The sequence below is a fragment of the Strix uralensis genome, chromosome 3 (assembly GCF_047716275.1).
Source record: "Strix uralensis isolate ZFMK-TIS-50842 chromosome 3, bStrUra1, whole genome shotgun sequence".
Lineage (NCBI taxonomy): Eukaryota > Metazoa > Chordata > Aves > Strigiformes > Strigidae > Strix > Strix uralensis.
The window spans coordinates 10,681,535-10,703,885 of NC_133974.1; the positions used below are offsets into that span (position 1 = coordinate 10,681,535).

Sequence of the window (22,351 nt, forward strand, 5' to 3'; positions counted from 1 at the left end):
TGGCTGGTGGCTGGCGGGCTCTCTGTCACCTCCTCACCTGGTGTCTGGGGAGGAGGTTGGTGGCCAGCGGGCTCTCTGTCAGCCCCTCGCCTGGTTTCTGGGGAGGAGGCCGGTGGCCAGTGGCTGGTGGCCGGCGGGCTCTCCCTCGCCTCTTCGCCTGGTTTCTGGGGAGGAGGTCGGTGGCTGGTGGCCGGTGGCTGGTGGCCGGTGGCCGGCGGGCTCTCTCTCACCCCCTCGCCTGGTTTCTGGGGAGGAGGTCGCGCGTCTCTGCCCGCCCGAAACCGGCGCCGCGAGGCGCCTGTCGCGTCCTGCCTGGCGCCCCCTGGCGGCGCCGCCGCCCTCCCGCCGCGAGCGCCGGCCCTGGCGCGGGCCCCTGGCCTCAGGGCCGGGCGAGGGGAGCGCCTCGGAACCGCGCTCTCGAAAATTGAAGCCTCCTGGGCTGGGATGTGGAGCTGCAGGACTTTGCTGACGGTCGTTTTCTCATGGCCCGACAGGTTCTTCGCTCCGTGCTGCTGTTTCCGACGATAGAGCGTATGGCTCAGTCCCCCCAAGGAAAGCTCATGACCCCTTTGCTGTGCAAACTGCGTTACGCCCTGTACATGCCCGTGTACCTGCTGTCCTTCCTCCCAGAGGGAGTCAAAGCCTCCCTGGTGCGCTTTGCCCTGCGAGGAATGAAGACCTGTGATGAATCTTCCATAACGACCTCCGTGAATCTCTTCAGCGTGGACTGCATCGGTGAGCACTTTTTTTTTTTTTTTTCATTACACCAACTTTTGTGGTGTTCTCATTTAGTAAATGCTGATGTAGTTTTGTGCACAAAAGCTGAATACTAAAGCATGAATAAGTTTTGAAAGAAGGACAGGTCTGATGTTTTCTCAAGACCATGGGTACAGGAAAATCTCAGATGAGTCAATCAAAAAAACCAAATCTTAAGGGGAAAATAACAGATAAAATATTTTCCCAAAGAATACATATTTCTAAGAAAACTGACCCACACTACTAACAGTATCTCATGTGATTAAACCACTGTCTAGTTAATCATGTGATTAAAACAAGTCTAGTTTATGTTACTTATGTCTTCTTACTTTTTGCATTTCATTCATACTGGATGGTGAAAATAAATCAGTAATCAGTTTCACAAAGGGTTCTTTGCATCTGTTTCTTTAAAGCTATGATTTAACCAGCTGTATAGATTTTGTCACCTGTATTGGAATATTGGTAAATTAAGAAAAAGCCCTTTAGCCTACAAAGACACAAAGAAGTTACTTTATGCACAGAAGAATTTCAGCACTTTTCTGGGCATACAGAGAAAGACAGAATATTAACATTCCTCCAGTGCATATTGTATGCATATTTTGCACATTCTAGCAAGAGAAACGGCTTTAAGAAAAGGAATAATTTCAGGTAAATTGTGTTTAGAATGAAAACCAGAACATGGGTTGTGCTATACTCCACGTATTTTGGTAAGTTAGCAGTTGAAAACAATTTGGAATAAAATTGATGTGCTAACACAAAAATAATAGCAAGAAGGAAGTTTTGATTGCATTAATACTAGTAAAAACACATTCCTACATTTCCAGTTGTGCTGTCTTCTAGCCGTTAAATTCTACCTACTAATCATCCAAACAGATGTGCCAGAGTAACTGTGATTTCAGCGAGGTCCTATACCTTTCAGCAGGCTCTGTGGATGTGTTGGTCTGTATTGGAGGCTTACTGTAGGACTGTACAGAGTCTGAAAGCAGGATGAGCAGTGAGGGTTCTTACTGCCAGCCCCATTTATGTTGTAAAGCTTGGCATAAGTCCCTCCACTGCAGTACCCTGTGCCTCATAGCATCAGGCTCCCAGCTGATAATGTAAATTTCTGGTAGGAGTTCTGTGGTTTGTTGCTTGAGTTCCTATCAATTCATGACTGAGGAGAAAGCAAGCATGTAGTCATACGTACGCTAGGCTTTCAGACTTCTTCCTTTGATAATTTGGTCTCAGAGAAAGGTATGTGAAGGTCTGTGGGGTCACATCTCCACAATCCAGGAATCCTTCTCTGGTCCCCACAGATAAACTTTTACCTCTCAAAACAGGTTATCCACATCCAGAGTTCTATTGGAAATGGTCCTTGGCCTGCAGTAACCTCCAAAAAAGCATGACCAGGCATTGTTTGTGAGGGCTGTTTGGCTCAAACCACCGCAGTGGCAGGAATAATTTAACAGAACAAATTTTGTGTGCTGCTGTTGGAGCCTGACTCTCTGAGCTCTTTAGCCCCCAGGTGAACGAGCCTGGTTGGTGTGGGTGTGTGTCAGCCTGTTGTAACTTTCTGTGTGCACTGGTGTCTGATCTGTGTCCAAGCTGTAAGGTAAATTGAGGCAAGAAACCAGCCTGAAGGCTCTTGTACTCATAGGATATAATCTCTGCCTATGTTCAATTTATTGACTGAATTCATTATACCAGAATGAAAACCCCTATGAGCCAATGTCTTGTAAAACTTGCATGAATAGGCCTTATTTATGCAACTGGTTCCTTTGGGCTTGTGATATCATCTCTCTTGAGCAGAATTCCCCTTTGGTTTCATCTTTGGAAACTGGTGATGTTTTACAGTCCAGTGACTCAGGACCACATGTGTGGATTAATAATCTTAGGGCTTTCCGGATATTGCCTGTTAACCTTCTCTTGTATTGTTTGAGGACAATAGAAAATGTAACCATTCAGCAAAAATTTGCTAAACCTAGCACAACCACTGAGTCTGTCTTATGGGACTGCTCATCTGTGAGTTACTGGAGCCTCTGTATTTGTGGTAAATGTTTTTCTGATTGATTCCTGGTCCCTTAATAAACTGCTAGATACGGTTCAGAAACATTCAGCCAATGAAGTTGTTTCTCCTCTCCAGGAAGGTTGCATGTCAACTCATTAAAAATACACATATTGCCTTTGGCAGATACATCTGTTGCATTACTGTAATTGTAATAAAAGCTGTGATTAAGGGCAGAAAAGATGGTAAAAGTTTCCTTAAAACTAATATGTCCGTTAAAACAAACCAACCTGCCAGGGATTTGTTACCACATCCAAAGCTTAGTCACAACAATGTTTTCTCTCCTCTGAAAGGAAATGAGATTTGAAAACTTAATTATAGCGGAACTCTAAGACCGAGTGCCGCTCCTGTTGACATCGAGAGTGAAAAGCTCCATTCAGTGGCAGCAGAATCAATCCCTTGGTTGGAAGAGTCAGTGAAGGAAGAATTCTATTGCCTATCTGTCCCACTGTTTCAGATTATGTTTGCTCCTGCTTCTTATCCAAACTCGTATTTCCGTTGTCCTAACTTTATAGTTGGTGGTACGTAGAAGCCCCAGTCACACAGCAGAAGGCATTGCAATGATACTGTGCAGAAAGGTAACGAAATACAGCATCTTGTCCCAAAGGGGAAATGGTGTGGAAAGAGGAGAAACAGCAGAGACTGTAAAGAAAATGGATTGTAAAGAGGGATGGGAAGACATAGTGTATAAATAATAAAGGACCTATTAGGAAATAAGCAAAGGGGTCTGAAGGGAGTTTGCCTACCTGAATTAAACTTCTGGCAAAGTTATTTTAGGGCAGAAAAAGCATTACAGTGAACAGACTAGCATTTGGGTACTTGTATTCATGAATCTAGGAGATGAATAGACAGAAAAATTGGACATTAGTGACCTTGAGTTATCTGAAGCATTGTCATTCTGTTTATTCAGGCTAGCAAAACAAGGCTACCCCTATCTAGCACAGTGGTGGTTGTTCTACAAATCATGTACATTCCTGCAATGCTGGAATACTTTGGCACTCCAGTGTGTTGAAATTTGTAAACATTTCTTCGATGACAGATGCCAGTAGCAAACTTACAGTGACAGTAAACCGTTCTATCTACACGGGACAGGATTTATTGTCCGGCCATTTGACTGGCAAACTTCCTCCATTTGTTTCTGTAAAATTTCCACAAAAGCACAGACATTACATAATGGGTAAACACCGCAAGGCTTTTTTGAGAGGCAGGCTTGCAGGTCAGAGGTTAACGTCTGGATGACAGTGAAGATACAGATAAGCACAATAGCAAGAAAAGCCTCCAATTGGCCCAAACGCGGTGTGTCCTTTGTGATCTTGAACCTGTGACTTCCCTGGAGGAATCTCCCTGTTTGTTTAACCTATTTGGGGAGCAGGGGAGCACAGAGATCTGGGGTGGGGGGAGGTCGGCTTTGTGCAGGTTGGGAAGGAGGGGACTTAGAAACCTGAAACGGGGGTTTCAGATGGATTTAGGCTGTCACACAAATGAAGGCTGTAGTCAGTAGATTTCCGGTTTATTTTAAGCTTCCAAGAGATGTTGTAAGAAGACAGTTGGAACTAAGATTAAACTTCAGAGTTTGGATTCAAATTTTATCTTGTTCCAAGTGTGGAGACATTCAAATTTAATGTGGAGTGTTTACATTTCCCTCATTTTACAGAGAAAAGAGGGCTAAGGCATTTTCAGACACTCCACTCTTATGCCCACAGGACTACACAGGAAGCAGGAGTTCCAACTGCGGTATTGAGGCTTGTCTTCCAGCAGTGGCTACTTCTCTCTGTTGGCTGTACAGGATGGCAAAATTGCATCCCTGAAGTGCCATAGAGTAAAAAGCTTTCTTGTAGGATAAAATTTGCAGAACTGTCAAATAGCATCTGGGAGATAAATTTGTATCAAAAGCCAATGAAACATAGACTTCCAGCTGCTATGAAAATGGAACGTAAGCTTTTACATTGACTAAGTTATTTTAAAATTTATCTCCAGGGAGCCAACTAGAAAATTTCATTCTGGGTATGAATTATCCCAGCCTTGGGAGTTGTCATGTCGTGAGATCTGTTTCTGTTCCAATTCTCTCTTCTTGATCAGAGAGATTTTAAATATGACATTATGGGTGGTCTTCATCTGACCACTGTGGACCTAGTGATGTCCATATAGTTAACATCTAAAGCAGGACAGGTGAATCACACCCTACAAATGACTGTTTCTCTCTACTGTCCGCAAAGGGATCCTCTACTAGATACCTAAAATTAGAGGAAATAAATCCCACTCTAGCTACAGCTGCTCATTTTGCTGCAGACAAGAGAAAACAATGTGATCTGAATTGTCCATGTAGCCTTTACCCTTGCTGCCAGGACAGTCAGATATCGCATCCTTTGGCTGCATTAGAATTTACAGCTGCTGGTTTCTAGTGAGAGTCGTGTTGTTTGTTTCCTACCTTCTTTGAAAATTCATTGTACATCTCCACCTCCCATTTCCTGACAAGTAAGATACGAAATTTTTAGAGAGTTCTTTTTTGGAACTAAAATGCTGTAGAAATACCCATCTAACTGAAATACTTGGATAAGGACAGTGCACAGTGTTGTATTTGTGGCACTCAACAGCACCTCCACCTATTCTGCTCATAGTTTTCAGAGTTTAAAAAAAAGTGTTCAAAGTATTAGGTAAGCACTTGATAAATGAATTCACCTGAAATGGTGAAATATGAGAGTGCTTTGCCCCCTAAAGAGTATTTTTTAAATCTGTATAACTATATAGCTAAAATTTAGTTTACTTTTCTTTGTTTTTAAATTAAAACCGTGTTCTTTTCTTGCATTTAAATTAAAATTTAACTCCTAAAAGTAACAGAAGATATGATGAGCACCTCAAAATTCAGCACGGAAGGCAGAGCTTTTTCGATTTTCTCTCACAGAACAACATTCTATGAAACAAAATCAAAAGACCTCTGCCTTCTGTGCTGAGTTGAACTAAAACTCCTCATTGAGGCATGCAAGGCCAAGGGGGAATTGCGCGTTATATTCTCATCTAGGTATTAATATTATTTCGAACACTGTACTAGCACATTTGAAAAAGAACCTGACGTTCAAGAGAAGCGATGAGCTATGCCCAGCATCACATAGCTGATCAGCAGCAGAACATAGACCTACATCCCAGGGCAACATTTGATCTGCTGAACCTGCTTAACCATTAGTTTAACCTTATATATACATATGTTAGCCATGAGCAGCTTCCACAAACCGCATTGGCTAGACAGGCTGACGTGCATGCAGTGCATTTTAAAATAGAATAAAAGTTTTCCCTCCCCCTCGCCACAGGACATCTGTGCAGACCTTTGAACTAGACCAGTTCATTTCCAAGTTGATTTTCCAGGCTGACAGAAATCAAAGCCCTGGTAGTAAAAAGTGATTGCTTTGTTTCTTCTGATGAATACAAGTTTTAGATAACTTCTGGCTATAATGCAGAAATCATTTCAAGGTATTTTTCTAGTTTTATAATTAAATATGTATAGAATTTCAGACATGACATATGGCTAGACAAAATTTCACAGAGAACAGAAATTACTGACATGGTACATAAATTACATCTACATAAACTAAATAATATTAAATCTGTACAGTGTAGTGTTCTATATCACAGGTGGGCAAAAAGGATGAAGCTCAGCAGGTCTCTCTTCTTCCTATGTGCATTCTTTGATACTCAGTGGGGCAGAAAGAGGTCAAAATGATACAGCAGATAATGTCCCTCCCTCTCACTAGCATCTAGCTAATTAGGATTCAGGAGAAGTCATCTTTCCTGAAATCAGGTAACTCTACAGCTATCTCTTGCAAAATATTTTTTGCCTGTGTCTGAATTCACTACTCCCAGATACTGCCAAGAGTCAGAAGGCTGCTTTAGGTAGCCCAGCAGCCTGACCTGGCATGCCAGATCCTCTGCTTCTGCGGAGTTTCTCGGCAGGCTCCTGTGTGCTGTCACAGTTGAGTCCTATCCACTTCTGGCATTTTAAGTGATGATCGTAATATGTATTTCTGCAAAGTGTTTAAGAGCGTGTTTCCTTACCTGTGGAAACACAGTAATATTTTATCACCTGCTTCGCAGGAAAAGGGGCCAAAGAATAACAGTCTTTAATATTTTCATGTTTCCTCTGCTACTGTTTATTTTCCTGTGTGATGCCTGACTAAAATGTTTGTTTAATGTAGTCGGACAACTCACCTTACCAAGGCAGCATTTAAGCTGACGGAAAAGCCTCACATCTGCTTTATTCTTTCTGTGAGTGAACTAAACTTTTCCTTATTTCTGAGTAGGATGCTCATATTAAATTACTGGAGGAAGGCAACGACTTTTATGTATTTATTTTTAAAAGTCAATCTGCTTCATAATTTACCCCATTTCCAAAAGAAAGAAAGTTGTTTAACAAGGACTTTTATTACTTGCAAAAGTTTTTGGTTTCCTGTGAAAGCCTTGTGAAAATAATAGTAATAATGTGGAAATTTCTCATTGGGTTTATTTCTGTTAATTATTCCTCTTTTTCTTCTTGGGGGGAAAACCCAATGTAAAACACTCCCATAATAAATATTACTCATAAGGCGTGAATGTTTTGGTAGTAGAACTGCTGATCATTTCCATGAAATGTGAGACAAAGTTGGGATGTGGTTGGGGAAGGGGAGATTGTTTATTCACTCCTGGTGGGGTTTCATCCCTAGAGATACCGTTTATTCCCACAAATTTGCAGTGAGTCTAATGATGTGTTGCAAATGGCATCAAAAAAGAAGGGGTAACTTCAACAAAGCAGAAAGAATGTTGAAAATAAGTATATGCCAGTTAAGTGCTACCAGCTACGGTTGCTTTGTGTTAGCCAGTGCCAGATAGTCATCTGCAAATTGGCGCTTTATTTTCCCTGGGTCCAATACAAAGCACCCTGAGTCCAGGGGAAGGACTCCCTTCTGCAGTAGGCTCATACCTGTTGTCTCAGAGGTGTCTGTCTAGACTCCCCCAAGGAATATCTGAAGTAGAGCTCGTGGCTCTATCATAACTGGCATTTACTGGTTGGGAATTTGATTCATTGAACTCTTCCATCATGCAGTCCCAGCAAAGCACTTAAACACATGCTAAATCCATGCACATGGGTAAACTGTAGGCATTTGTGTCATGGAATAAGGGGGTTTTTTTTGAAAATGCTATTTACAAAGCTGCTAACTAATGCAGTACCGTCATTCCATGTGCCTGAAGGGGACACTGGTCTGGATGTAATTTCTGCAGTCAGCTATAACAATATTTCAACCTGCTTTGCTGCTGCTTCTTGTCATGAAAACATCCACCAGTGTTCACCATCTCCCTTGCCTAGTTTTTTAATGTGACAATATTGACAAGGAGAAAATGCAGACAGAGTCTTCATGGACCTGTGGAGGAAATGCTGGCTTATCTTGAGCAAGCCCAGTGGTGCAGGGGATTGCTTGCTGGTTGGTGCAATGGTCAGGTGTATTTAAAATGAACTTTAATGAACGGTGGTGTAAAGTTCACCTTCCATGCCAATCAAAGCCACTCCACCTGAGAGGAAGTTCACCTTGTTCAAAGGAGGGGTGGTCCAGTTGCTGAATTTCATCAGGGTTCCTCAAGAAAGAGTCGGTGTTGGGTCCCAATCCAGAAAAGCACATAAACTGACCTTCATATAGCTGCTTACATGCATAAACCCTTGTCTAGTAGAGCATATTAAACCTAGTAGAGCTCAGGCAGGAACCACAGTGTGGAGATGCTAAATTGCTGCAGACAATGTCCATCCTGGCCACTCGCTGTGGGACTGAACACCACCTACACCAGACCCTTCTATGCCCCTCTTGCAGGGTAAGATAGCAGACATTTTCCACGACCAAAAGTCTGGATCCTAGCAGAATCCCATCATCGCAGCCATCCGCCAGGGTATGTGGGAGATTAAACTGGACATGCGTATTTCCAGCTAAGGGATAGTTCTGTCATTTGAAGATGATGGGAGTTGTTCCAAAGTAACCTAAAGCAGGATTAGGTCCATAGACATTTCAGTTTCCATCACACACCCCACTTCATCTGCACATGCTTCATCACAAAAGTAAATGAGTGTTTTTCGCACTCCTCCACAAAGGATCTATTGTTTGTCAAGCACCTGGGTGTAATTGTTGAATAACTTTTTATTTTTGCCTTTAGTCTGTACTATGCTTTCTCAAGCACAGCTGACTGATTTTTTTGTATAGTTCTGATCTTCCTGCAACTACAGAACCAAGCAGATTGGAGAAGTCTGTCATAACAATTGCAGCTATTTCTGCCTATTTATGTTGATCATGGTTGTATATTAACTGTATGTTTTCATTCTAAATTCAGTGTAAACTTAAGCAGAACCCAAAGTCAATGTTTACATCTTGTAAACCTCTAAACATCAACATTTTATCTAATGTGTGTGTGCATGTGTGGTGTGGAAGCACATGTTCCTGCATTAGTCATCCTTGATACTAAGCAGTTCCTGCTGTTTGATGTTTTAAACAGTAAGTTATACGATATTTCCAAGATTGATGTTGGCAATAATTACTGGTAGAAAATATGTTTTGCCCATAGGAAATTACACTGCTGTTTGGTATTATTAGTTCTTACCACTGTTTTCTGATTCTTTTTGAGGAATGACAGAGATTGCTTCCTCAAGAGCGAAGCGTAAACTGGAAAGGAAACTAGTGTTACACTCCTCTGAAGAACCTTACAATAAGACGGGCAACTTACTAGGAAAAAAATGTGACCAGATAGTAGTACATTCCCTGAGGAAAATTTATTTTCAAAAGTTCAATCTACTTTTTGCAGGGCGTTTTGATTTAGCATGGGAATCCAACCTAGAATGGATTCATCACTTTGCAGGTTAAGCAATTTTCCTTTATTGTTTAGAGGACTTTTGAAAGAGTTGTATTACAGCACATCAAAGTACAGATAAGTTCTGTTGCACATGAAAATAGTGGTCTTTGGCAATAATCATCACATTGATGTTGGATTACTTTCTTGTTCTATCCTCTGCTTGTAGTCCCTCAGAAGGATGAGCAAAACTCTGCATGTCTATCTGCAACTCGATGTTGAACAGTCATGGATTTAGAAATAGACTGTAAAATCTGTGGAGCAGAAATGATGTTTTTCCTGATAGTCTGAATAGCCTCTGACACAGTGAAGTCAACTCTTGACTGGGGCCTTTAGCACTCCCACAAACTAATTGTTAGTTATAAAAAAAGATCCAATCGGGCAGTCAGTTAGGACTCTTCCCTTTTGCTACAATTACCATCAAATAATCAATTTACTTGTACATTGTCCAGTTTACCTTTACAGAGGCCAGGAATGGGAATTAAAACTTGCAAATGTTTTGCATATTTTAAAATATTTCTCAAGCATTTTGTAATACCAGATTATTGTGAAATTATCCTGCTGCCAGGCAGATTTACTAGGGAAGGCATCAGTGAAGCCTTCTGGGAGAATGAAACTAAGAATTTGTGGAGGTTCTGGGGGAGTCCCTTGTGTGACAGAAGAAAGCATCATTTCAGGCTTTTCTATGTGCAGTACTGCCAGTACCTGACAAAATGTGTCCCTGGTCTCTACTGTGGTCCTTAGCCAACACAAACAACAGTCTAAAGTAATAGCAATAATAGCAGTTAAATGGCAAATGGTGAAATAGCAGATGTGTTTTCTGAAAAATAAGACAGTAAATGATAGTTTTGTGAGGCAGAGCATCAGAACTGTCCAGGGAACCTGCAATGTCAACGTGGGAATGAAAGATATATGGAAGCAAACTAAAGAGAGTGAGAGACTAATGACAGTGTAATGAGATTGCTTGTTCTTCACAGGGCATAAGACAGTTACTAAAACCACTGTACTTCCTCAAAAGAATAATTGCAAGTACGCACAGATGTAGAGAGGTTGGAGCATGGTCAGTCAGACCAATGTCATGGAAGCTTTGGCTTCCTTAACCATGGAAAGGTGATTAACATTGAAAGATTTAGTAAAGAAGGCTTGAGGATGATTTTAAGGGGAAAGATAAAAAAATCTTCTATATCAGTATGAGCAAAAGTGCACTCGTGAAGGATCTAAAATTATGGTAGACAAAGAAATTCATAAGAGATCAAAGGAATACTGGCAGAAATAAGGCAGATGAGCTAGGTGATGTGCAGGTAATGTAATGTAAATTCCAAAAGTATGGAAAACAAAGTAGCATTGCAAGCCTTTATAAATTACCAGAACTATTAGTTAATTGGCTTAACAGACATAGGTGAGATAACTGACAGAACTAGAATATCAATATGAAGGAACATAACTTGCTTCAGTAAAGAAGGCAGGGAGAAAGGAGGAGGATGTGGATGGAGGACTTGTTCTGATATCCAGGTGTTAAAGACAAGGAGCCCTGTTGAATATAGTGTCCACCAAACCATGACAGGCGGATTCAAGAGACTTTTTCTGAGAAACTTCCAAGCCATGCAAAAAGCAGTATGTCTGTAGAAGAAGGAATCTAGCAACATATAGACTGTTCAGTTAGTTCTCATAATGCCTTGCCTTTTATGTAAAGCAGAGAAAGCAATTGGCAGAGAATATATGGCAGTTTGATACAGAGAATTTGAAGTTGAGAGACAGATTGGCTGAGTCTGTTCACAAAAGGGTAACATTTGTGCTAGGACAGAAATACTTCACATGTCTACAACATAGAGCTCTATTCATCCACTAATCCCCTTAAAATCCTGTCATAGTGGAGAGATATAGGTAACACTTGTCTAATCTATCTAGGTGACTACTTTAGGATGAGATGAATTCTGTGCTTTCCACTGACTCTGAAGGGAGAAAAATTAAGCTGAAGGACATGGTAAAAGTTTTCAAGTAAAGGAGAATAATTTAATCCACGTGTCCATGGTAGATGAGGTAATGTGTAATGGAGTAGATTGCAACAAAGGTGATTCAGATTAGATTTTAGTTAATGATAAGAATGGAATTCTAGACTGGATTTCCCAGGAAGATAATGAAACTTTCATCGTCTGTGTTTCCTGAGGCTAGGATAGATAAGTATCTGCTGAAAATGACACAATATCATTGATTCTCCTTAAGACAAAAAGACCAATGGAGATCCCTTCCAGCCCTGTGATTTCATACACACTAATTAAAGATACAAGAGTAGCATCCAGAATTTCAGAACTCTAAAGAGAGACAATTTGCCATAGTAAGAACCAAACAAAACAGATGAACAGGTGCAACACAGATTGTTTGAGGAAACCAAGATATAGACAGAAAAAATGTCAGACACTAGTTAAAAGCAGATCTGAAAGTTCAGAAAATGTCTGATTGAATGTCTGAATGAATCTGCATTCTGCAGGTTGAATGCAGGATACAGAAACGTTGTAGTAGGACCAAAGATAGGTAGGTTACCTCTAGAAATCATCTAAATGAGTATAGGACTTGTGGTAGCACTGGAGTATGGTCATCCATACTGTTTAATTATTAATTAATTTTATTAATTAATTTTCTGGTGTGTTTTTAACCTTCTCCAACTAGCAATCTCCTAGTATTCAGGCATGGTTCAGGAGTTAGCACTGCCATGCACTCTTTCCAATAAGCAGTTTGGGTGGAGGAAAAATTTAGTTCTGTGAAAATAAGCCATTCTATTTCAGTTGACCTCAGGGCCACAAAATAGTTCCTGGCTCTATTTAGTACAATGGTGCAGATATAGTCCATTTTTATACCTGCAAAAGCATCAACAGTTTGATTGTTGGAAAGTGGTTGTAAGAAAACAGACTGTGGAAATTTGGCTTCACAGTTGTCAAAGCAGAAGCTGAGAAATTGATAAGTAAAAGCAAAAGAGAGTGCATTTAACGTTTGAATGGGGGATAAGATAGACTAGGAAAGACATTTTACAGAGCTATCGACCGGTGAAAAGAGGAAAGGCTATCAAAGGCAAGCAATTGTGGAAATATGTTCTTTACAGAGTGCTGTTCATGACAGCAGAACAATGGTTCTGTATCGAATGAGTACTTGATGATGATATAATTAAAGGCAGACAGTAAATCATCATTTTCGAAACCATCAAGCCATTTCTGGAAGAACTGTACTATGCCCTCGGTTTAAGAGTAAACCTGTAAGTCTCTAACACCAGGGAGGGAAAACTAATAAAGAGATTTGCTCAGACTTTGGTGTAAGAAAGGTGGACTAAGTAAGCAAGTTGTAGCCACCCTTCAATTTTTTTACCTGAATCTAGTAGAATTGATGTTCAGTACTTGTGACCCTGATAGTACAGTACTAATCTAGCAGGATATTTTGTTAGAGATGGTGACAAGTATTGCTGAAAAATTAGGATGAATGTAAGCATTATTATACTAACTGAGATATACGATTGAGTTACATAGGAACTAATATTGGAAATGAGATCCAAAGTCCAGGCTGTCCCGTCTCTCATTTCCAACAACAGTCAGAACTAAATGTTTCCAAGAAAACACAAAAGCTCTGAAAAAAAAAAAAAAAAAGTCTGCCAATTAGTAAAGACATCATTCTTAGAGGTAAAGGCTTAACGACCTGAGTCTTTTGTAGTAGTATGTAGCTCTAAATTTTAGTTGTAGTTCGTTAAGAGAATTCTAAATATTTGTTGACTGCCAGTGTCTTTGTTGTCACTTGCTAATTTCTTGGTCCTGAGAGGTTCTTACTGTAACGGGCTGTATCCTCTGTGATGTATCATAAATGGTGTAAAATGGATTTCCTTTTACAGGTTCTGATTATTTCTGCCTCTTGATATTCCTCTGTGTTACAAATGAGTTGCAGAAGATTTTTGAAGAACTAAAGGGATCTCTTCTGGGCCTGGTTGCACTTCAGATTTGTGGTTTTTAATGATAATGAGCTGTCTTTTATTAAATGCCTCAAACACAAGGAAGGACAGAGACCAGCTGGAAAGTGTTATTTAACTGAAAAATACATGAATTAACTAAATGATATTCAACCTGCAAAAATTAAGCTAATAGAATACATACAAATTTAAAAAAAAAAAAAAAAAAAAAGTATCTAAAGCATAGGTTCTCTGTAGGTGGGGAACAGATTCAAGGAAGCCATAAGGAGCAGAGAGGTAAGGGAGCCAGAATGGGTGATAAAAACCTACCATGCTGCAGGGTCTCAGAATACCCTATCGAAGTACGAAGAATACCTGTAGCCTGCATCACAGTCATGAAGGGATCACCACCACGGTCATGAGGGGATCTCTGGTCTCTTACAAACTCCTTCAGTTCTAGCTAAAGAAAGTTTATTCATTTCTTGGCGAAAAAAGACAATACCTTACTATATGGCAGCCTTAGTAAGAGAGCATAAGTCTCTCCACTCTCTGTATTTATCTGCTCAGGGGGTTGGTTGGTCAAAATACAGTAAGAGTAGTGGCAACAGATTTGCATTTGGGAAGCATGATGAAGTCAGGGCTGCAGTCTCCTTTTCCTCTGAATTTGTCCACTCTGGAAAATCATATAGTACGTTCTTCCAAGGTTAATGCTGTTGAAATTGTGCTGTCTGGACCTTGAAGTAAAAATTTGGCTTCATGTTTCTTCCTGTACCCATTCCAGAGCATAGCTCCTACTAACTTACAAACTAGAACAATATTTTGATGTGTGGGACTTAATAAATTTACACCTACAGCCACGATCTTGTTGATAGAGTCAACATAATCTGAAGCCAACAGCAGTAGGGAAATTAAGTGAGCTTGGGTAACCCTTTGTAGTCTTATGTTTAATTTAGTCTGATGAACAAGCTATTAAAGAATGTGTGTGTGTGCATCCATTAAAGTGTCTAGATTGGGGCTATCTTCACAACCACTCATTTTTGTTGGAAGAGGAACTATTCTGGTTATTTCCTGAAATTCATCAGCCAATAAGGTTGAAAAGTGGTTTTTTTTTCTTTGTTATTGTCTCATGTTCCATTAGTATGGCATCTCTTTCTGTCTATTCTTTCTGTCACAGTAACTTCATCTCCTTAGCCCAGCAAAGAATAGATAATTAAGATACCGACTACAGAGCAAACCCACACAGAACGAGATCTAGTCATGGTACAACAATACAGAGTTGATTTTTAAATTAATCAACGGCATGTATATCTCTCGGAGTTTTATCAGGGTTAAGTTGGAAATACTTAACGCTCATTTATATTTTATGGATATGTGCACCATGTGTAAGTCATTTTTTTAAGATTTCTTTCCATACAGACATAGTTCCAACTCATCTTGGATTTCCACAGACAACATAATGTGACCCCTCAGTTTCTAGTGTGAGTTTATGATTAGTCCTAATCTAATCTTTTTCTTTCATAAAAGCAAGCAAATGATCTTTGGATATTCAATAATCAAGCAAGAAGTTTAAAGACTTGAGGAAAAACACATATATCAGTCTAAGTGGAGGAAATCTCTGTATTGTTTCAAGAATCAAGTATAAAGAGAAAGTTTATCTGTCCCGAGTTAGAATCATGTTTCTTCCTGAAATTAGCACAGCTTTCCAAGTTCCAGCATAGATCTGTCGATATTCATAGAGTCAACTGACAATATATTGGTTTAGGATATAGCTCTAAAATCTTTAGAAAGTAATAGTAATGCTGCCAGACATGTGTTTCTTCAAAATCAGGAAGTCTTCTAATTCATATGTTATTGGCTTGACTGCATTGTGGATATATCAATGTGTTTGAAGTTCAGCTCAATAGATACAGGTATTCATCTAACAACTGGCTAATTGAATTGGTAGTTAAATAACCTTAAGCACTGAAAAGCTTGATTGATTTCAGTCATTATTGTTTGTGAAAACTAATAATTTAGCTGAAGGATATTAAATCCTTGCTGTGACACTTTGGGTTAAAGAGCTACCAATGATATAAAGCACTCTTTTCTTTTCTGGATCCTTGATTTGAGCCCAATCGGGGTTCCTCTACCACAAAACCCCCACAAATAAATCAAACACATTTTGGCACAGTTTGTCGTCTTTGCTTAGCAAATGTATGAGACTAAACTGACACTGATCCTTAATCACCTTTAATCCATGGAGAGGGAATGATCCTACCAGGGCAGGAAAAAGGTCATTGGCAGGATCATGGGGAGAAACTAAGTTGGCAGTTAATTTAATAAGCCTGACCTGGGAATAAATGAAGGACTTCCATTTTCAAGGTATATAAAAGATCTGCATATAAAAAGTTAGGATCATTTAAGAAGGTATTTATGTGTTAGAAGCACAATAAACATGGTGGTATTTGTCTGATAAAACTTCAATTTCACTTTTAAGCTCTAAGGCCTTATTGTTTTGATAGTTATATAATTAACAGTAGTTTTTTCATTATTAAACTCTAGTGACCTGGTTATGAATTACAAGGGGTATCAGCAACTTGAGATGGAATAGAATGTAATAAAAATGCTTTGGGGTTCTACAGCTGTCACCAGGTACGTTGGCCAGCTTCTGTAGGTTTGCAACAACATTTTCTTTTTTTTTTTTTTTGAGAAGTGCTTTGCCTTTCCTAGTTGCTATGTGAAAAAACAACATGAAGGAATATTTACAGAGGCCATGATACTGCAAAGATTCATGTTATATGCTTCACTTTCTGTGCTTTGGATTATCTCACTGACCCAGGCCAACTCATAATGTATAAATCCAGCATATGCATAAATACAGATTTGAAGGAATGGGATTAGACCACAAAAAATAAGAAAAAAACCCACTGAAATTTGCTTTAGACTGTTAAACCAGATAAACAAACTGAATAAGCAAAAATATGTTGGCAGGAAAGCTTAAGAGCTTCTATACGTTCCTTTCCTAGAAATCTTAGGCTGATTCAAGATCAGATTTTAGCAGCCTGTTTCCTAGATAGGAATCGAGAGTGCAGAGGTACTGGGCTTTTGCCATGCAGGCAAAGGATGAGAAAAGAATAAACTCTGTTCCTTTCTTCCAAAGTCTTTTCAGGAGAGGACTGCAGTTTATATATCCTCAGTGGATAGAGATAGCTTTTTGAGACAAATCTCTGCGAGCCAGGATTTAGTATTCAAGCCCAGCCTTGGTATTGTAAACCATCCATGCCGAGTAAAGTGCTCTCATGTCATTGTGTGGGTCTCTGACCAGATTTCTGAAGCACTCACATTCATGCACATGAGAACTCCCTTCTCATTTCGGGGTCTGAATATCCAATATCCAAGTTACCAAAGTAACCAATGTATTTGGTGTCCGTCTCATTTACACATCTCATCATAGCTGTGCTGTGGTGGGGTTCTTCCGATGCTGAATGTTTTCATGATTTATCACTGGTTGAGTTCTTCCTTCAGCAGGCAGGTAGAACTGGCTTGCTTTTAGTAGAAAACTGTATCAACTGCATAACTTTTCATAAAGCTCATACAAACACTGCATACACCTTCATTTAATGACAAAATCAGCTTATTTCAGTTGAACCAAATATCATTTAGGGATTGATGGAAGACATACCTATATAAAGCTACAAGGCACTTCTGGTCCTTCAAATATTTAACATTATCATATTAAGCATTCCAGTTAAAAGCAAAGAGGCAGCAGATCATATGCAGAAGTGCATGTCTGTGCACACATGCACTTCTCACAGAGACACGTCTTGACTTTGGATACTCACAGACTAGCCCTTAGCTTCAGCATGGACACCAAGGTCACAATTCCGATAACAACTTCCACACAGCTCGTTATGGGAATTCCCCATATTTGCATTTTGAGCCAGAGTCCTGCAGACTCCTGGATGTGCTCTATTTTGCGCAGTGACTAATTCTGCAGATTTTTGTGACACAGCTTCATCACATTGGGTCTAGGTTGCATTTTATATTGTACCTGAAATCAGGCAATCAAAACCAATATATATTTTTCCAGGACTCTTGGTAATGATTCTGAGAATCTTTGGAGATTTTCAGCTAAAGAAAGCACAGGTTGGAAGTCTTTCCAGAGACTAACACCAGGTAGCAAGAACTGACAAGGGGATCTCACAAGACAACCTTCCCCTGCATAGCCTAAAGAAAGATTTCAGAGGCCATTCATTTTGCATGTCTCAGCTTCTGGTTGTACACCGTTCACAGCCTGATTTTCAGAGCTGCTGAAATGCTCATAATAACAGTCCCTGGGAGCCTTTTGAGGTGGCTTTCTAATTACACACAAAAAGCTAGTGAATTCGTCTGAGTTATTTCATTTGAAAAAGCAGTTCAGTATTCATGAAATAAGGAAACAGAACAAGTTGGGGGTTTTTTGTAAAATAAAAGAACTAAATATTCAAAAAATGCAAAGGTTAGCAGAGTATAGCATTAGGAAATAGCAGAGAGATTTCTCCCTGAACTTATGACTTAGCTTTTGAGAAAAATAGCTTTTCTGAAGAAGCCCAGTTTGACATTGCACAGCAGCAAGAGAGGGTACTATTCCTGCTCTGTAATGGTATCTCTTTAAATATAGCTTTCTATATAGACATTAAACATCTTACAGTGTAACGTGGATTGGAGGGAAGCAGTAGATTTAGGATATTTTGACCTTAATAAAGATTTTTACAGTGTCTCCTGTTATGTTCTTACAACAAAGTTTGGGAAATATGAAATAACTGAAACAACTACTAGGCAGATGTATGACTGGAAAATGGGATTCAGGAGAATTTTTGAAACTGGAAAGACGTAGCCAGTAGGGTTTTGTAACAGTCTTATCTTCATTCCTTTACTATTCAGTAGTTGTGTTAGGGATGTTACAGTGTGTGTTTACTGAGTTTACAGTCGGTTCCACATTAGAACATGCTGCAGATATGCTGGAAAGGGACCGGATCAAAATGACCTTCACAAGCTAAGAGAAGTGGTTGGGGGGCAGGGAGAGGAGAATGCTGTCATTCCTTAAAGAGCCAAGTTGTTCTGTACGTAAATGAAGTACAAGGATGGTAAATCACTGGTTATGCCATAGTTCTGCAGGAAAAAATTCTGGAAATACCATGGATCGCAAGCTGATACAGGTTAACATGTCATGTTGTAAAGTGAGACGTGGTTTTCGTACATACGAAAAGTAACATGGGCTGAAAGAGCTACCGCTCTGATGTTGAAGAGATGCTCTAGCATGAGCTGAAATACTCTCAGTAAAATTCAAGAAAGAGATGAGCCACTGGGTGTATCTAGAAGAAACCAAGCAAGAATGATAGTGGACCTAGAGAATAGTACCTGAAAGGAGAGATTGTTGGAAGTATAAGTTATCTGGCCTTCACAGATATTTGCCCTAAGATTAATTGCATTAACTGTATTTACAATTAGAGGAGCTCAGGGCAACGTGCTTAGATGTGAATGCAGCAAATACGTATGCTTATCAGTTTCCTGGGGCAGTAAGGTTCATAGTTAATTGCATATGACCTTAAAAAGTACTTCCTTTTATTGTTTTGCATTTTAATGTATTGTGCTGTAAGGGAGGGAAGAACAGTGTATCATGAAGTATCATGAACATCATGGCAACAACACGTCTTTAATTGTACTACTTTGACTGTTTTCCCCACCATTCTTAGTTTTGCAGTGTCCCACAGAGGTTGTGACTGTCAGCATACACAGTTCTTCAGGTGTGGTCATGTTATGTGATTTCTGTAATGGTACTGCAGAATTATGTATCATCCTCCTACTACTATTTATGAAACATATGATTTGATTGGAATTTTGAGTAAACATGCACAGTGAACAACAGTCATTTTAGGGGTCTCTGGTTTCTGATTCCATTTTTTGCATTAATTTATAAACTTGTAAGGGAAAAAGAATATTTTGATTTGTTTTCCACAGATAAGTTGCTAACCATTTCTTCAATTTGAATTTCTTTTGCTAGTGCGTTGATTTTTTTCTCTCTCCTCTTTAGGTCTCTCTCTCATTTCTCACTGCCTGGTCCTCACAAACTATCTGACTGTCCTGTGCAAATACATCAATAAACTACTCATCCATTGACTGGATCATTAAGAAATAAGTTACCCATTATTTTAATACAGAGCTGGACTAGAATCTTAGGCCAGGATTCATCCCACCTCAGTTTAGGCACTTAATTCAAGTTAAGGTCTAAAGGCCTTATCACTGAAAAGAGAGTCATCTTGAGAGGTGGTTTAACCCACCCCAGAAATTATCAAATCACCAGGTGTGTTCAATGATTATTGAGAGACTTTAGTAATAATCACTACTTTTTTTGTATTTGTGATGGATCTAGACCTTATTCTTTGCTGTGATGAAAACCAGTTAATCTAATCTAATCCTAATCTTTTTTCTTTGCTTCCAGACTATTTAACACATTACAACCTTTCATTTTACAGCTGTTTAGTTTCAACCAAAGTTTATTGTGTGAAATGTAACAGGGAGCTTTTAGAAGACCAGTAATTTTTGTCATCTGGTTGTGTTTACTGAAATGTTCAAGAAATTATAGATCACTAAAATACTATTTTCCTTTGTAAAATCAGTAGTGAGTAGACAGTATTTTCCTGCCACAGGGCAGGGTGATCCTTTCATAGCAGGATTGTTATCAACTCAGCTATTCTGTATTTAAGGTTCTTTAAAACTCTTAAATTCACCTTCTAGCCCTGATATATTCTGTATTCTCCACTGTTACTACTTCTTGATACCTCACTACTCAAAGAGAAATTGTTATTCCCAGAAAAAGAATATAGAGAGCAGAAACCTCCTGAATGTGTTGAACAAGAAAGTTGGATGCAAAAAAAGGGAAGTTACTTAGCTTCCAAACAGTGTAATTATCTTTTTTAGCTACTTTCTTAGCCTGTATGAATTCTGTTGTAGGCCTCTTGTTTCTGATATACCTAAGGAATATTTTATTGTTTATTTTTAAATCTTTTAATGTTTGTTCTTGGAAACCTACTTTTGCTCTTTGCAATTTCCTCTTACTTAACGCCTGCTGAAGTTTAAATTCCTGTTTATTGGCTTCCCTAGGATCATGTTTCCAAAATTTGAAGGATTTTTGTTTGGTTGAAATAGACTCTTGAACCTTGCCATTCATCCGGTTTAGTTTAATCCTGCCTTCCTGGTTCCCTTTCTTGCACAGTACACAAGCCTTCAGAGACAGTTCCTTTTGAAGTACTGTCATTACATTTGCTGTCTTACAGTTTTACTTTTAGGATCTTTATGACTAACACAAGTTTACTAAGTGTGTGAATTCCACTTCATTTCTTACTTTTTACTGCAAAAAGCACACCAGCAACTCAGAAATATGAGCAGAACCCATCAAGAACAAGAGGTAGGACAGCGAAACCAGTAAGATGGGAGAAGGGGAGCAGGGGAGTACCTGCTGGTCCCACTTTTGCTGTATGACTGAACTGGAGGTGGAGAGCTGCCTGCAGAATCCCAGTAACATTGAATGAACTGGTATGTGTCAGGTTCTGCACTGATGGTCACCAGTATTTTCATCCCTGCCTACCACCCACTGCTGATGCTGCAAGGTAATGGCAAAAGTTCTGACTGCAGGCAGGCTATCCACCGTGTCCTACTAACAAGAACCTTATTTTGGACTGGAAAATAGAAGGCCTGGCATACCGAATCCTCATATAATGGGTTGGGTACAAGTGCCATTGCCACAGATACGCTGCCAAATCCAGGCTCTTGCACTTAGTGCTTTTTGAAATCTTGTAAATTTGTAGTAAGCCACGTCTTATTACCTGAAGGACCAGCACCTAGGGTAGCAACCACTGTTGTCCATGTTCTGCCTTCTGATGCAGAACAGTGCTTTTGACAAACAGCTTCATTTATAGGTTGGAGTTTTGAACACTAAAGTTATATTTGTCACATTAGTAAGAGGAATCAATCTGAAATTAATTAAATACCTAGGAATTCCTCATTGTCTTTCATATCTCTCATTTAAGGTTTTCCTAGTTTTTTTTTGAAGCTTCATTCTAAGATGTATGTCCTTCTAAAAACAGGTGTATAATGCATCGGTGTTTGGAGCTGAATTGAGAAAAAGAAGACCAATGTTAGGGCATGAACTTCGTGCTGTAGATGAACAAGCTTTTGCCAGCTGCACCACAGGATTAGACTGGGTTGCTAGACAAAAAACTGTATGGAGACCCCTTTGCCCAGTAGAATAGAGTGGGACCAGCAAATTTGCTGGATTGTCTGTGTGATGTCACATCTGCAACCCTTTCATCTTCTCTAGGAAAGGAAGAACTTGCACTAGCTGCATTCAACGTTCATGTGGTGGTTTAGCCCCTGCCGGGGTCTGAGACCACGCGGCCGCTGCCCCTCCCCCACAAAGGGAGTGAAATACAAAGCCCCAAGACTGAAATAAGGAAAGGTTTAATACAACAGTGCAATAGCAACACAACAAACAACAGCAATAACAATAACAGTAATAGTGATAGCAATGAACAGAGCAAAATAGCTACCAAATACAGCAGTGGGAAGCACGATGTACAAAACCACGAGTGCACCGCGCTCCGCGCCAGGAAAATGTGACCTGCCAGGATGTGACCTCCGCATGGTATCTGAATAACCCGGCTAGAGCTCCCCCCCCACTGCTGGGGAAACTTAACCCTATCCTGGTTAAACCAGGACAGTTCAGTTGAAAAAGACAGAGCCCTGTAGGCATATAA

General features: G+C 39.7%; 1 protein-coding gene across 2 annotated transcripts in view; it reads left to right on the forward strand.

Moving 5' to 3' along the window:
- LDAH (lipid droplet associated hydrolase) overlaps window positions 1-22,351 on the forward strand; it is a 128,592-nt gene that overhangs the window by 86,698 nt on the left and 19,543 nt on the right. For both annotated transcript variants that reach the window (XM_074861490.1, XM_074861489.1), the window contains exon 5: window positions 495-735. In XM_074861490.1, the coding sequence (XP_074717591.1) occupies window positions 495-735 (241 nt within the window). The remainder of the gene's footprint in view (window positions 1-494; window positions 736-22,351) is intronic.